Source organism: Panthera tigris, chromosome B4, assembly GCF_018350195.1.
Source record: "Panthera tigris isolate Pti1 chromosome B4, P.tigris_Pti1_mat1.1, whole genome shotgun sequence".
Classification (NCBI taxonomy): Eukaryota; Metazoa; Chordata; class Mammalia; order Carnivora; family Felidae; genus Panthera; species Panthera tigris.
The window spans coordinates 71,840,100-71,856,053 of NC_056666.1; the positions used below are offsets into that span (position 1 = coordinate 71,840,100).

The 15,954-nt window shown below is 38.5% G+C and overlaps 1 protein-coding gene across 2 annotated transcripts in view; it reads left to right on the forward strand.

Moving 5' to 3' along the window:
- The window catches only part of ANO6 (anoctamin 6), a 194,031-nt gene that overhangs the window by 114,557 nt on the left and 63,520 nt on the right, over positions 1-15,954 (forward strand). For both annotated transcript variants that reach the window (XM_042992140.1, XM_042992141.1), the window contains 4 exons: positions 12,062-12,127; positions 13,128-13,415; positions 13,630-13,743; positions 15,756-15,871. In XM_042992140.1, the coding sequence (XP_042848074.1) occupies positions 12,062-12,127; positions 13,128-13,415; positions 13,630-13,743; positions 15,756-15,871 (584 nt within the window). The remainder of the gene's footprint in view (positions 1-12,061; positions 12,128-13,127; positions 13,416-13,629; positions 13,744-15,755; positions 15,872-15,954) is intronic.

Sequence of the window (15,954 nt, forward strand, 5' to 3'; positions counted from 1 at the left end):
TTGACTTTGTCAGTGGCTGATCTAAAGAGTATTGTTAAATACTTTTCTAGAAATGGAGAAAGAAGTAATAGGGCCACAAAACATAGAGGAGTAAAAGGCTACATCTTCCCATGAACAGAAGAGAAAATATTTTTTCTAGCTAAATCTCCAAATAGCATGTCACTTTGTCCCTTTATATTAGTGAAAATACCTCAGGAACTTCACACCTTCCTTTAAAAAGTACAAATCAGGGCACCTTGGGTGGCTCAGTGGGTGAAGCGCCTGACTTTGGCTCAGGTCATGATCTCATGGTTTGTGAGTTCGAGCCCCATGTAGGGCTCTGCTCTGACAGCTCAGAGCCTGGATCCTGCTTCAGATTCTGTGTCTCTCTTTCTACCATCTCTTTCCTGCTTGCACTCTGTCTCTGTCTCTCTCTCAAAAATAAATAAACATTAAAAATATTTTTAAATAAGATAAAAAGTGTTAATCATTTAGATTAGGCATGGGGAATGATTATAAGTTGTTTCAATAATGCATGCCCATTTAGCCTACACTATCCTGGGCACTGAGTCAGTTTGAATGGTTTTTATTTTTGTTTTTTGTTTTTCTGCAAGAACTCAAAATGTCTTAAATGCTAAAGGAAATAATTTTCTCACTTAAGAAATAGCCCTCCATAAAAGCATCTGGGCACCTGGGCAGCTCAGTCAGTTAAGCATCTGAATCTTGATTTCAGCTCAGGTCATGATCTCACTGTCATGAAATCAAGGCCCAAGTCAGGCTTTAAGACAGAGCATGGAGCCCACTTAGGATTCTCTCTCTCCCTCTCCCGCTGCCCATTCCCCATGTGCATGTGTGTTCTCTCTCTTAAAAAAAAAAAAGTGTAGCCTAGAGGTAAAACCATTTCTGGGTTGGATAATTTATTGACTTAAAGAGGTCGTCAGGAATTGAACTCATAACATCCTTTGCCCTGCCAGCCTCATTATGTTTCTGTTCTTAAACTGACTTCACTTGGTTACAAGATGGCTCTTGTACTCAAGGCATCTGGAGGTGAGAAGAGGGAATGCCCTTTTTTAAGGGGGAAGAAAACTCCCCTAGAAGGGCCCTAAGCAGACTTGCCTTCACAGTTCATGGTCTGTCACAGTCTGTTCCAAAACTTCTTGTTGGCAAGACAATGGAATTACTTCTTCCCATCATTACCACAGACACATGAAGATTAGCCTTTCATCTTTTAAATTGCCTGATCACCCAATACCTGGAAAACCATCAGGCTTTTCTTAGCAGTGAAGAAGGGGGAAGTGACTGACTGTTCAGTAGGTAGCCAGCAGCGTGTGGCATAGTACATGATTAGTGATATCTAAATATGTTCCATGTACATTATGAAGAGCAGAGATGTTCTAAATAAAACAAGTTTCTATATTTTTCTCCAACGCCTTCTGCTTAGTTTTGTTAGCAATGCTTCTTCCACTTCCTTTTGCTAGAACTGCGAACAAGTAGCAGAATCGATCTATTTTGAATTGTGTTTCATATGACCCTTGACCTCCCTTCCAACATATGAGTTTATGACCAAGTAAAGGTAGAATTCAGGGGATGGTAAAGAGGGTGGAGGGGTCTAGGTAGCATAAAGACCATATAAGCAATCCTGACTAAGTGTTTTATTCATTTAATTTTTTATCTGCACAAGCCATTCCTAAAAGTTAACAGAAAATTCATTTCCTTGAAGTTAGATGAGAATTTTTGTATGGAAATGTAAATTTGTATTTCATATCTGACTTTAAGAATTCTTTAGTATGCAGCAGAAGAATCTGGCCGGTGGACGCCATAGAATGTGAGGTTTTTGAGAAATGAGCAATCGAACTAAATTGTATCCAAACTTTCAAATAATGTGAGACAGCTAACTAATTGGTTCCAGATCCTGTGAGCTTTTTAAAACTGTTATCCATTGTTTTAGATGAGTTATCATGAGGCTGGAAATGTTTGCCTAGAAGCCGGAAGAGATCTCTTTGGACATGTTTCAAAGTTCATCAAAAAGTTCTACTACAGTGAACACATTATATCTCTCCATTTACTGAGGTTTTATATATTTTTTTAAGTTTTTTTTTTTTTTTAATGTTTATTTATTTTTGAGAGAGAGAGACAGAACATTAGCTGGAGAGAAGCAGAGAGAGAGAGTGGGAGACACAGAATCTGAAGCAGGCTCCAGGCTCTGAGCTGTCAGAGCCCGACGCGGAGCTCAAAGTCACAAACAGTGAGATCATGACCTGAGCTGAAGTCGGACGCTTAACCGACTGAGCCACCCAGGCACCCCTGAGGTCTTATATTTTTTAGTAAACTTTTATAACAGTGTCCATGAAGATCTTGTCCATTTTTATTTTTAATTTCAGGTGTACAATTTAGTGATTCAAGACTTAGATGCCACACCTGGTGCTCATCACAATAATTATAATCCTTAATCCCCATCACCTATTTAACCCATCCCACTCTCCTCCCCTCTGGTAACCATCAGTTTGTTCTCTGTAGTTAAGAGTCTGTTTCTTGGTTTGTCTCTCTCTTTTTGCCCCTATGATCATTTGTCTTGTTTTTTAAGTTCCACATATGAATGAAATCGTATGGTATTTATCTTTCCCTGATCTTGTACATTTTTACTATTCTTTTTTTAAAAAAATGTAATGTTTATTTCTGCAGACAGAGGATGAGTGGGAGAGGGGCAGAGAGAGAGGGAGACCCAGAATCTGAAGCAGGCTCCAGGCTCTGAGCTGTCAGCACAAAGCCTGATGCGGGGCTCAAACCCACGAACCATGAGATCATGACCTGTGCTGAAGTCAGACGCTTAACCTACTGAACCACCCAGGCACTCCTTAACTATTTTTATTTTAAAATTTTGTTGTTATTGTCAGAAGCACTTTAAATTGTGGTTTGTGATTTATTGTGTATAAAGTCCATTGGTTTTCATAAGTTCTACCAAGAAAACTTGATAAACTCTCTTTAGTTCTAATAATTTGCAATGGATCTTTTAAGTGAAAAAGACCACATTATCTATGAATGATGAGAGTTTTGCTCTACCTTTGCCATCTTTATACTTCTTTCCTTTCCTTGTCTAGGTGCAATGGCTAAGACCTCTTGAATAAAACCAGGAACACATAGTAGTCACTATTATAGGGTTCCTGATTTTAATGGGAATGTTTCTAAAGTTTCCCCCATTAAATATCACAACTGCTATCAAATTTTGGCAGTTTTCCTTCAAAAAAGTTAAAGGAGTCGCCTTCTAGTCCTAGATTGCTAGGAGTTTTATAACTGGATTTTAAATTTTATCAAATGCTTTCTTTTGTATCTATTGAGGGATCACATGGCTTGACTCCTCATTAAGTCTTATGTGCATTAAATATATGGTCATTTGTGGCCAATAGATGATAACAGTATAAATAACTCAAAAATCATTTATTATTGACTTCAGCTCGCAATGTATGGTTTTCCCAGTTATTAGCTCCTTACTTAGGCTAATATTACATTAACATAGTTTATTTATAATTTGTTATAAAGTGTTTGAGGTCACTTACAGAAATAATATCAAGAATGAAAAGTAATTAGATGAGAAACACAGAGTGACAAATGTAAAGTCCAAGAAAATAAAATGAAGCCAGGTGTCAGAGTAATAAAGTGACTTTTTAAGTAACCATAGGTCCTGTTCAGAAGTTAGTGTTGAGCTATAAATTTGCCTCTGAGTTTCCTAGTAGCCAAAGAAAATGGGAGATGTTATTAATAATATAGTCTAATGTCTTAACACAATAAAAATAAAACTGTCCAAAAGAAACATAATGTTTTGATAATCTCCCAGAAAGAAATTTATTCCATGGAGCCCCGTAAAAGGGAAGCCATGATTGACTAGACTTAACATTGGCCTATCTTCTCCAAATTGAAGAACCAAAGGGATGGCAGAAGGGGATTATGAAGAATCAGAACAGTATAAAATAATTCCTGGAAATGACATGTTCACCGCAGATAGTCCATGAATTGGAAACCTGAGGCTCATCTTAGGATAGGTTAAGAAGAAATGATGGGTAACCATTGTTGGCTGGTTTTACCTTCCCAGATAACTTTTGGTAAGTGTCCTCTCTTCTATTGTAGGGAGCAAAATCAGGTTTGGCTTCAACTCGTTAGCATTTTAGACTAAGGTAGGGAGCCCTTTATATTTTTATCTCCTTTCTTTACACCCTCCTTGCTTATACTAGGATTGCAGGTTAAAAGGAATAAAGTAAACTAGAATCAGCAGTTTCACATCACAGCTACAAAATATGTCGCCTGGTATAAGCGTGTTTGGTTTTATTTTTGAGTACTCAGCGTAAGAGCAATGAACCCAAATCTTCTTATTCCCAAAATGGGAAGTGTCCTTGGGCCCAGACTGTCCTTAGAACAGACAAACAAAAAGGACCCTGAAATCCTAATAAGTAAAACCTGATTCTTCCATTTCATCTCACAAAGATGTGGAGAACAGAAAATCCTTTCCTTTCCCTGCCTGGTCCTTCTGAGATCTGGCCTTAGGTTTGAAGGAAGAAGCTGTCATTTGCCCTGTCCCAAACATACACATGTGTCTCACTTTTTAAAAGGTATAAGATGGGGAAAAAGAACTATGCTGAATTTTCGTAAGGATTAGTCTTGAAAGGGCTAAATCATCACAGAAGAATAGCTGCTGTATATACATAGAGAAGGCGTGTTTTAAAAGCAGTGTTTCTTAATTTTGTCTGAGAAGAGGCACTTGTTTTGCTCCTTCAAAGTAGATTGTTCAGACAGCATTGTGTACCTACTGAGTCAGAATCTCCAGGAGAAGAGCCCAAAAAATCTGCATTTGAAGCCAGTGCTCCAAGTTGTTTGTATAAGTAAGTACATTTGGAAAACCTTGCACTAAAATGTTTACAGTAGTTATCTCAGCAGTGAGATGTTATTAGATGATAGTTTTCCCCTTCTCAGAAAATTTCTGTTTTCTAAGTTACCCACAAAGAGCATTTGTCTTTTATAATTACACCTAAAATGTTAATTTATAAAGAAAATTTGAAGTGAATTTCAGCTAAATATTTGCTTCTATTCCATGCTTATTATTTAGAATGCTCATCTTTTTTCTGTCCCCTAGAGAATACACACTACCTACTTGAGTAAATTCCTCATCAGATCAGTCCACTCACATTAAATATTTTATCACCAACATGTGAACTTAAATTAAATTCCAATTAAATAATTTATTCCACTTACCAAACCTTGAGCACATGATATATAACTAATAAATAGCGTTTAGAGTAATTAGACAGTAATTTTTTTTGTACAAATTAAGTACCTTTAACTTATTCCTCATTCATCTTTGTAGGCTTAACCAAGATTGGCAAGTTGAAAAATACTCTGACAGCATCATCAGTACTTTGCCTAACAAAGCTGTAAGAATATGTGAAATTAATCTATGCATGTGTTTCATTAATCCCAACTGATTTGCGCTTTATTATCATTACAGTGTGTTCAGTAATTTCACTTTGTAGGCATTACAACCCCTATTTTTTTATCCTGAAAAAGCTGGGTGACATAAAGAAAATAGTAGATTGGTGTTTACAATCAGTATTATTGCTGTGTAATTCACAAGCCAGTCTTCCCCACAATGACTTTATTAAGCCAAATGAGATGTGTAATCTAAGGTGCTTAGGGACAGAAAGCTTCCTTAATTATGCCCGTCTGTCCTTTGTGATTTTGATTGCTTTTATTCTTCATTTCTCTGACAGCTGTATTAACCTCTCAAAAGAGATACGAATAAAATTCCAGTTTCTGGGGTGGAATAGAGGTTCTTATCCCCCAGCATCATTCTCCACCAATAGTAATAGAATCACATCCATCTTTTTCATGATGTACACAGATCCTCAATGATTACAGTCATTTTGGCTTTACTAGAAGTAGGTTAAAAAAAAAAAAAAAAGATCCAGGTTACAATGCCGCTGAGTTTGTTCCCCTAGAGACAGAAGAATTTATCGCACAGTCTGAAGTATGACTGGGCATTTTTCAGAGCCAAAAGAGTCTAGTTTGGTTATTTTGTGCTGCTAAATACAAACCGTAGACTATAGAGCATGGCACATAGTTGAGGTTCACATATGTAAGGCTTTCCAACAAGGCACATAGATCACTTTTTGTTAGAAATTGTGTGACCTTATATTTCACTTTTTCAACAAGTATTTATTGGACAATGGCCATGTCAGGCAGTATGCAATATTAACTTTCTTTCATTTTAACATGGAGGACAGCGCTACCTTAATTTTTTTTAAATGTCAAGAATGCTGTTACTTATCTAAGTGTGAATTCTATGGAGAAGCAAAGATGATGATTTTATATTAAACAGATGTAAGCAATCTTAAGTAGTCTTTTCCTGATATGTGCCCGTTTGACAAATACTGTGCATATGCTAATTTACTTTAGCTACCTGACAAACCCAGAAAACTGGTTTGATCAATTTTTAAAATATTCCACTAGTTCTTTGTGAATTGCCTTGCCAAAGGAAAATAACAAGAACTGTCTTATTAAAGTAACTCCAAGGTGATAGATTAACATGTTTAAGCAAATAAAAATGTCCTATCCTTGATTCAGCTGTTTAAGTATTTATAGTGAGTGGTAAAATAGAGGGCATTATAAACCAACTCCAAGGTCTACCAATTATCTTGAGAGAAATCAGGTAAATATCTCAGGAGTTCTTTGTAAAGAACTAGATAAAAACTAAAATAGGATAAATTAGTACAACCTTTCTGGAGGGCAGTATGGCAATACATATTAAAGAACTTAAAATTGCATGCGTTCTTTGATTTAACAATTCTGCTTCTAGGACTTTATCCCAAGGAAATAATAATGGATGCACAAAGACTGTTCTACAGTGATTTTCATAATAGTGAAAATTAGGAACAACCTAAATATCCACCAATTTGAGATTTGTTAAATAAATTACAGTACATCTCTCCAAGAGAATATTACCAAGCCATTAAAATGAGACTGAAGAAAAGTATTTCTAAGGTTTTCTGCATCTATAATATTCACATGTGCTGTATACTCTTATCAGTGACCTCCCTTATTATACACAGAAATGAGGGAAAAGCAAGGAGGTGTAAAGATGTATTCACAACTTTCAGAGAGTGAAGAGGACATTCTCCCCCTCTCTCTCTCTCTCTCGCGCGCGCACACATATACACATTCACCAGATATCAGAAAAGGTAGTCTGAGGACCGGATGACCAAGCAATACAGGAGAGTCAAGAAGAGGGCTGAGTAATTCAACATTAAGGTCCATTTCTTGGAGTTCCAGTAAAACAATGTTATTGGCGACCCACTGGAGGATTAGAGGGTCACTGGTGCACACAGTGTGGAGGCCAAGTGGATTGAGGTTAACTAGTTTTGTTTAGATATTAGGCATTAAAAAAGAGAGATGGACCTCTAAAGCCTGCAGGGGAAAGAGAGTTTTATTATTTATTTATTTATTTAATGAAATAAGGGAAGTTGAACAAATTTAAAGGCAGAAAAAGAGGATATGGCTAACATGTCTATAAGGTTTATTATGGGTCAAGCATGATGCTGAGGACTGTTTACTCATGATCATATTCAATCCTTAAAGAAACATGAGATAAAGCTATTTCTTGTCCAATTTTTGAAATGAAGCCACTGATACTGGTATGATTTAGGTTATTTGTCCAATGTCACAGAATCTGGGTTTGAATTTTGACTCTGCATCTAACCATTATGCCATTATTTTCCAAATGGAAAACCAAATTGGCAGGAGCTAAAGGGGCGATTTGGTAGAGTAAAATCTGAGAGGAGAGAGTCCCATGAACCCATTAAGGAGTTGTAGCATCAATTTAGGAATTCCATAGAGGAGGAGACATGTCTTCTGCAGTTCAGCATGTCACCACAGTCATGGTGATACAGCTGATACAACCAAGACAGGAGTGGTTTGTGTTTGGTATGTTGGATGACAGAACCGCCCTTCTGTGAGGTTGGTTCATTTCCAGTTCTCTAAACCATCCCCCTTTGTCATCTAATAATTCAGACTCCAAGGTATCTGGAAATCACTTGATACTCTGGATGTCCCTGAGCTATCTTGTGCTAGCACACTCCAGAATTAAACTGTATCTCTTCTTTGTTATACTCTATAATAATTGTAAGTAAAAGTTCGTGGAACATTTTGCGGGGGCTCAGGAAAGGCGAGCTCAGTTGCTACAGTCAGTAGCAACTCAGTCCATTCCTGTATAATAGGCAGCCATCGATCCACCATCCACTCAATTTATTCATTCATCAGGCATTTATTGCAGGTTTTTTATAGGTCTGTTCTAAGTGCTGAGGATCTCAAGATTAAAAGACACATCTCTAGAGGCAGGGATGGTAATCGAAGAGTAGGTAGGGCCATGGAAGGATTTAATATTCTTAAGGATGGGAAACGCTTAAAGTGTTTGTTGGCTGAGGAGTAACAGCAATGAAGAGGAAAGAATAAACAGAAAGAAGATACTGCTGAAAGCTCAAAAGAAGATAGGAAAAGGATGTAGTCTTGTTACTGCAGGGGAGATGGCAGCTAGCTATTGATAGGTAGAAGGGAAGACACTAGCAGGGGTTCACGTGAGTGGCTGCCATTTTCTCTGCAAAGAAGGAGGCAGGGTCACTTGCAGAGTGTGCAAGTCTAGAGTTAGGTGTGGAGTGTGAGGATTACCTTGAAAGTTTGGAACAGCTCCCTGGTGGATGAGTAGGGGCCAGGAAGGAGTGGACCTAACTGTAGTGGTAACTGTGAATTTGTAAGAACGCCAGTTAACACAGTTAGGTGATTTTGTAATGCCAGCACTTACTAAAATAGCCATTTAGTCACCAGAGAAGTCCCTCTTTTGACGGATTCTCCTGCTCTTCTAACTAGAAAGACATTTGTCTACAAGAGTGAATATCTTTGGGCCTGAGCCTTCACATTCTAACTAACTGAAATTTTTCCTGACTGACTTCTAAAGGATACAGAAGACACAGTCATGGATCCTGTTAATGAGACAGTCTGGGTTGCCCTTTGTACAGCTTCAGGATGAGTCATCTTCCCTGAAGGAGAAGAAGTCAGAGTGTCTGGTCTACTCAGAATACCCACCCCCTCCCCTGTACAGTGATTTAGGTTTTAGGCTAACAAGTTTTCCCTAGTTATGGTTACTGTATCAGTCAGGATACAGAAAGTAACAGAAATGAGCTCTAACTTAAGCAGACAATGAGTTCTTCTGAAGAATGTTAGGGAGCTCACAGGTTCTTCTGAAGGGTTAGATAAATAAGCTTGGAAACCAGGTATTCAGGAGCAGCACTGACCGGCAATGATGCCCACAATCTGCCATAACCTCTACTTCTGTTCTCTCTGGGACCGGCATTCACTCTCCCAATACCCAGCAAGATGAGTTCTGCTTGGCCCAGCTTCTTTGTGTTGCCAGCTTCAGAGTGAGAGTCTGGAGTGCTTGGTCTGATGGACAAGGCCTATCTCGTATGCAAATAGCTGAACTTCACAGGAGACCAGGAAGGAGAGTGTCTGAGTTTTTATCTACTCTAGTGGACATGGGCTCTGGGGAGAGTTGAAATGTTGGGTGGCCATAAAGAACAACAAATGCCCATCACAGTATCACGAAACACATGAAGAAATGTTTCAGCCCTTCCATATTGGAAGGTCTTAGGTCACTGGGTGCTGGTTTCTCTATAGTCCCCCTATAGCAAACTATTTTAGATTCTTCTTTTACTCTTCAGTACTTTACAGGATGCCTCTCAGGAGTGTTTGTAGAATGAATTAAGAAGCATTTGTTGAATATGTTCTTTCAACAAGCATGTATGGAGCAAATACTCTGTGGCAAGCACTATGTTGAACATTGTTTACAGGATCGAAGAATGCTTTTAAGCAATAGTAAAGAAAGGTGCAGTCAGGTACAAGGACTGGACCACCACGCCAGAATGAAAATGTGGGTTAGGATCTAGACTGAAGAATACTGCTTAGGTAGAAGCAGGATGAGTCTGAAGGAGCTTCCCAAGTTGAAGCTGGGGATATGGTAGGTCAGGTCGCTTGTTCATATTTAGGGAAGTTGGTAGCACTTGATGGTTTTTCTCTAAGTGACCATTGCACGCTCAAATGTAACAAGCAATTAAAAGTATTACATTTGGAAAGCCCTTAGACCAGTCTCTGCCATGTTGTAAGTACTGTATAACTATTTATTAAATAAGTAAAAATTAAAGCAATGTTCTGTTTCCATACTTCCACAAAATATGTTAGGATTCCACTTGGACTCAAATTTAGCCAAATACTAGGTATATTTTTTTCACCTTTGGTCTTTGTCATACAGCACCCTCTCCTTTCTATTTATTAGCCACTTTCCATGTTCTAGGCACTTTGATAGCACAGCAGCTCAGCCACTGCTCTGCCCCTTCACAATCGGCAAGTTGTGAACAGTGCTCCCTGGGCAAAGTCGCCTGACTGCTGGATTACCAAGGCCATGATGCACTAATTCCCCTATCTTGTTAACTGCTGAAATCAAAAAATGTCTATTTTTAAAATTTTTTCTTAACGTTTATTAATTGAGAGACTGAGAGAGACAACATGAGCAGGGAAGAGGCAGAGAGAGAGGATGACTCAGAATCGGAAGCAGGCTCTAGGCTCTGAGCTGTCAGCACAGAGCCTGACACGGGGCTCGAACTCACAAACCATGAGATCATGACCTGAAGTTGGACACTTAACCGGCTGAGCCACCCCTAAGAAATATCTATTTTTTTTTTAATCTAGCTTTTTCAGTTGTCTTAGGTGGGAGCATTGGTCCAATTAACTTTCTGTGATGACTAGAAATGTTAATTCTAGTATATGTGTTTTGAGTGGTTTGAATCATACAATCCTCATGAGACCCTCAAAAGGAAGAGTGAGGTTTTTTTCTCCATTCTAAAGAGGAGGAAAATGAGGCACAGAGAGTTGGTTTCCTGCCAAGGGTCAAGGAGCTGATAAGTAATGGCACCAGGATTTGAACACAGGCAGTCTGCTTTCAGGGTTTGTATGCTTCACCCCATCTTCACTCATTTTCCTGCTTTCATGAAGCAGTATAGCTGTGTCATCCTCACAAGTGTTCTTTTAAAAGGTTAAACAAGTCTCTACCTCGACATGATTTCCTTACAGCTTAGGACACTGCTTGACAAAAGCCTAGCCAGGTACAATTTAATATCAACAAATACAGTATATTCTGCGTCTTTTCAAATAGCTGTGTAACGTGGATGGAGCTGTTATCGATGAATTAGTTCCCAACTTTTGTAGATTTAGAGGACTGTATCTTCATGTGCATTTCAGTCTTGCAGAGAAACATTCCTTTGAATTTTGTCAAATTTGTTTGTGTTATTTTATTGAATTTGTTCAAGGCATGTAGAGATGAAATATACATATCCAGAAATTGGACCATTTGAATGTCTGATATGTCTAGAATGTCAGATCTGGGCTAACTGGTAAATAACATCAGTGAATGGGACTCAAACTCCATTTGTGTGCCAAAACGCTTATAAGTTAAAAAAAAAAAAAAAAAAAAAAGTTTCTGGAATTGTGCTGAAGCCACAGACTTTTATGCATCCCAAATAGCCAGAAATCCATGGAGACAACCAGGGCCTTCCAGAGTGATAAGTGAGTCTAAGTATACTCTGTGGCATTTCACCTTGGAATCTAATACCCACAAATCACCAACAGCCAGAGCACCTTCATTGCTTATGTGCCATTTTGAGCAGATAGATCTCTTTCTCAGATACAAACTGGTTTTGTTTTTTTCTTCTTTGTAAATTTATTTTGAGAGAGAGTGCATGCATGCATGCACAAGCTGAGGAGGGGCAGAGAGAGAAAGAGAGAATCCCTACCAGGTGCCACGCTGTCAGTGTAGAAACTGATGCCAGACTCAATTCCACGAACCCTGAGATCATGACCTGAATTGAAATCAAGAGTCCAGCACTCAACCAGCTGAGCCACCCAGGCACCCCTGGTTTTGTTTTTCTTAAAAAAGACTTCTTCTGCCCTTGGTAAAACTAAAGGACCTAACATAGTTTCCAATTTCTTTTGACAGAGAAAAAGAAGAGCATATGAATCTAACCTCATCTGTGGTGGCCTGCAGTTAGAAGCGACAAGATCGGTAAGTGTTGGACCCTTCCCAATCTTTGGCTGACTTTTGCTCTTGGGAACCTGCGTGTCTTTTGCATTTGAAACTTGCAACTCCAGCCAGGCCCTAGTTGTAGGCTGGGACAGAGAGTCTGTTAAAATCTGCATTATACAAGGTGTGTTTGTTTCTGATCAAAGTCAGCACATCTTTTTTAATAGCCAAAGAATGTAATACTGAATGCATGTATAAGTGATTGTTTTCTTCTTTTATATACAAAAAGCAATCATTTACAAAAAAATTAGAAAATGTAAGAATAGCAAAAATAAAAATCCTTTGTATTCTAATCATCCATAAATAACCTTGTGGTCCTCCTAAATTCTTTTATTACCCAAAATATATACATTTTTCCCTTTCAAAAGGAATTATTTCATGGTTGTATAATTTGCTTTTCTTCCTGTTAATGTGTAGTAAATGCATTTCTACATCAACATCTTTTTCTAATGAACACATAATACGATATTTAACAGATATATAATACATTGAAGAATCTTATAATAGGTTAGAAAATTTTAAATTATCATTAAACTAACACTGCAATGAATATTCTAGTGTTTTTCTTTTTAGTCATCAATTTGGATGGAATGATGGGCAAATTAACAAGTTTGTTTTTCTTTACTTAAAATAATAGTAATTTGGGGACCACCTGGATGGCTCAGTCGGTAGAACATCTGACTCTCGATCTCAGGGTCGTGAGTTCAAGCCCCACATTGGCATGGATCCTACTTTAAAAAACAGTAATTTTATGAGGGGAGTATGATAAGGAGTGTTTAATTACTTGCTCAATAATTTGAACCAAGAAATTATCTTTAAGGCAAATATGTATGATGGCGGGCAAGACTGTTTTTATTTTATCTCCACTTTTCCCAGTGTCCTGTGTTTTAACTGCCAGCAACATAAGAAAAATCCATGTGTTGTAAAATTATGAAAACAATTGTTTGGTTTTCTGGTTTGTGTGTTTGTTTTTCCAATGTAGATTTTGGATGATAAGCTTGTATTTGTAAAAGTACATGCCCCATGGGAAGTGTTATGTACGTATGCTGAGATAATGCACATCAAATTGCCTCTGAAACCCAATGATCTGAAAACGCGGACCTCAGCCTTTGGTAATTTCAGCTGGTTTACCAAAGTCCTCCAAGTGGATGAAAGTATCATCAAACCAGAGCAAGAGTTTTTCACTGCCCCATTTGAGAAGAACCGGATGAATGATTTTTATATTCAAGATAGAGATACTTTCTTCAATCCAGCCACCAGAAGCCGCATTGTAAGTCTAAACCAAGTTCAGTTGCTGTCTTGGAGTGATTTGGAACCTGCTGTTTGAATAATTAGTGGTCTGGTTTGCTTGGTTTATTTTTGTTTTTAAAAACTGCCCCCCCCCCCCCCCCGGCCAAAGAAAACAGATTCTAGTTACAATAGTAAAAAATGGTTTGTTAGTTACACAGAATAAAGCATGCATTCTATTTTGGAATTTTTTTTAGGTTTACTTCATCCTCTGTCGGATCAAGTATCAAGTAAGAGACAATGTTAAAAAGTTTGGGATTAACAAACTTGTCAGCTCTGGGATCTACAAAGCCGCTTTCCCTCTCCATGATGTAAGTCAAATGGCAAAAATGAAATGAGAGAAGGGCTAATCTTCTTGAGCTTGAATTTCTTCTTCTGTAAAATGAAGATAGTATATTGCAAGACTACAATCTCATTTAGGGCAGGAACCACGGTGTTTTGTTCACAGCTGAATCCCAGGCAAAGAGAAGGCCCTTGGTTTAAGTGAGTGAATGAACGAAGGAATGAAACCATAGCTGTCCCATAGTTCATGTGGAAAGCAGTGCAGTTTAGCAGTTAAGAGCATGGACTCTGGGCCTTGCTCTCCCACTGTCTAGCCGGATGACCTTATAAAAGTCATTTAGCCTCTCTGTTCTTCAGTGTCCTCATCAGTAAAATGGGGATCATAATCATACCTACCTAATAGGGTTAGTTGTCATGAGGATTAATGAAATTAATCCATGTCACATGTTACAGCCATCCTTGGTGTAGAGTAAGTACAATGTAAGCGTTGGCTACTTTCCTAATTACTGACAGATGTTATTATCAACCAGCAAAGTATTCAGTTCTTTTAAAGCAAAATATGTGTTAGATCTTCTTGTGTATCATTTTCTGTCACAGACGTTTTCCCCCTGAAATATCTTCTCGCTGTGCCCTGGAATATCACAAGGCTTTTAAAAAGGCATCTGTCAGAGTTCTTGTCGTGATGGCAGTACTGCATAGTGTTGACATTTTTTAAGGACTGCGCTCGGAGATGACAGCAGCTCCTCAAATTCAAGAGCACTTCTCTGGCCGATAACATCGTTCATGAAATGAAAATTTTAAAATGTGGCTGCTTCAGACCCTTAATGATTCCATAAATGCAGGGATGTTCTATCGAAGCTCTTTAAATAAATTCTGTCATTGAAATAAATTAAATACAATATTATAGTGCACGGTTGCCTTGTTACATTCACGATCATTTTATCTGAATCTCTAAGACCAAGAAAGCCAAGAGTGAGGTTGATCATTGCTACCGTGTAGTACGTGTTCTTGTGGATGAAGACATTATTGAAATGTACTGTATATGATAATAAACTAGGACACAAAAGAGCCACTTGATACATGTGTGTAGAGAACAGCAAGCTGAGTGGAGAAGGTTCTGAGCTTCCTGGCTAAGAGACCCAACATGGCAGCCCGGCCTGACAGTCCACGTGTTTTAAATTTGCACCCAGAAAAATTAGTGATTATAACATGACATGAACTTTGGAGACACTTGCAAATAGCTGTCATGAATATTAATCAGGGATGCCAGAGTTCAATGGTATTCAGTTGGTATCTGCCCATGCCCAGTTCTTTTCCACAAAAGCTTCTTTTAGGTGCAGTGATCCCAAATCCAGGCTAAGGAATGGCGTCCTGTAGTATTTGGAAGGGAAGTGAATGGCGGTCAGGACCCATGTGAAGGCTTAGCTGGTACAGGAGGAAGGAAAATGAGTCAGATTGGAAGAGTGACTGAATTTATGTAGACACAGGAATCTTTGTTTCTTTGAATAAGCTAAGTGTGTAACATGTCAAAGTTCTTTGTGTTTTATATTCTACGTGTTGTCACAGAATAACTGCTGAATTGGGGTGGGGGGGGGCGGGTACGAAGATGCTGGGGTTTTAGAATTGACCTTGGCACTAACTAGTTAAGGTCCTGGTTCCCCCGGGGAATCTAAGGAGGGTGCTGGATTATCAGGTGTTCCTGCACTGTGGCAATTTGGGCATTTGAATAGCCCAATTTTTAACTGTTTAGGAATGGCACATTTATAGGACATAAAGCCTCTCTGGGTCTCCCACCAGGTACCTGAGGTGTTCTCCAGGATTGTTAACAACCAAGCATTCCTCCCCACCCACATTTTCAAATGGCCCTAAGTGATTAATAATACCATTGGTTGAAAAACACTAAAAATTAGATGATCTTCCAGTAAGTGAGGGCCCCTTATTCAAATAAACAAATGCCTGTGAAGTCTGAGTGCCACATTGACTAAACAGATTTGTGAACACATAGTGATTGTATGTTCCCTTGTTTGCTTCTGCTTCATAGTGCAACTTCAGCCATAAGTCAGAAGATCTCAGCTGCCCGAACGAACGGTACCTTCTGTACAGGGAGTGGGCTCATCCTCGAAGTATATACAAAAAGCAGCCCTTGGATCTTATCAGGTGAGGTGTTGTAGAGAGCATGCCAGTGGGAGGACTCAGGATTGCTCTAATGGCATCTAAGGATGACAGTATACAAAGAGTAT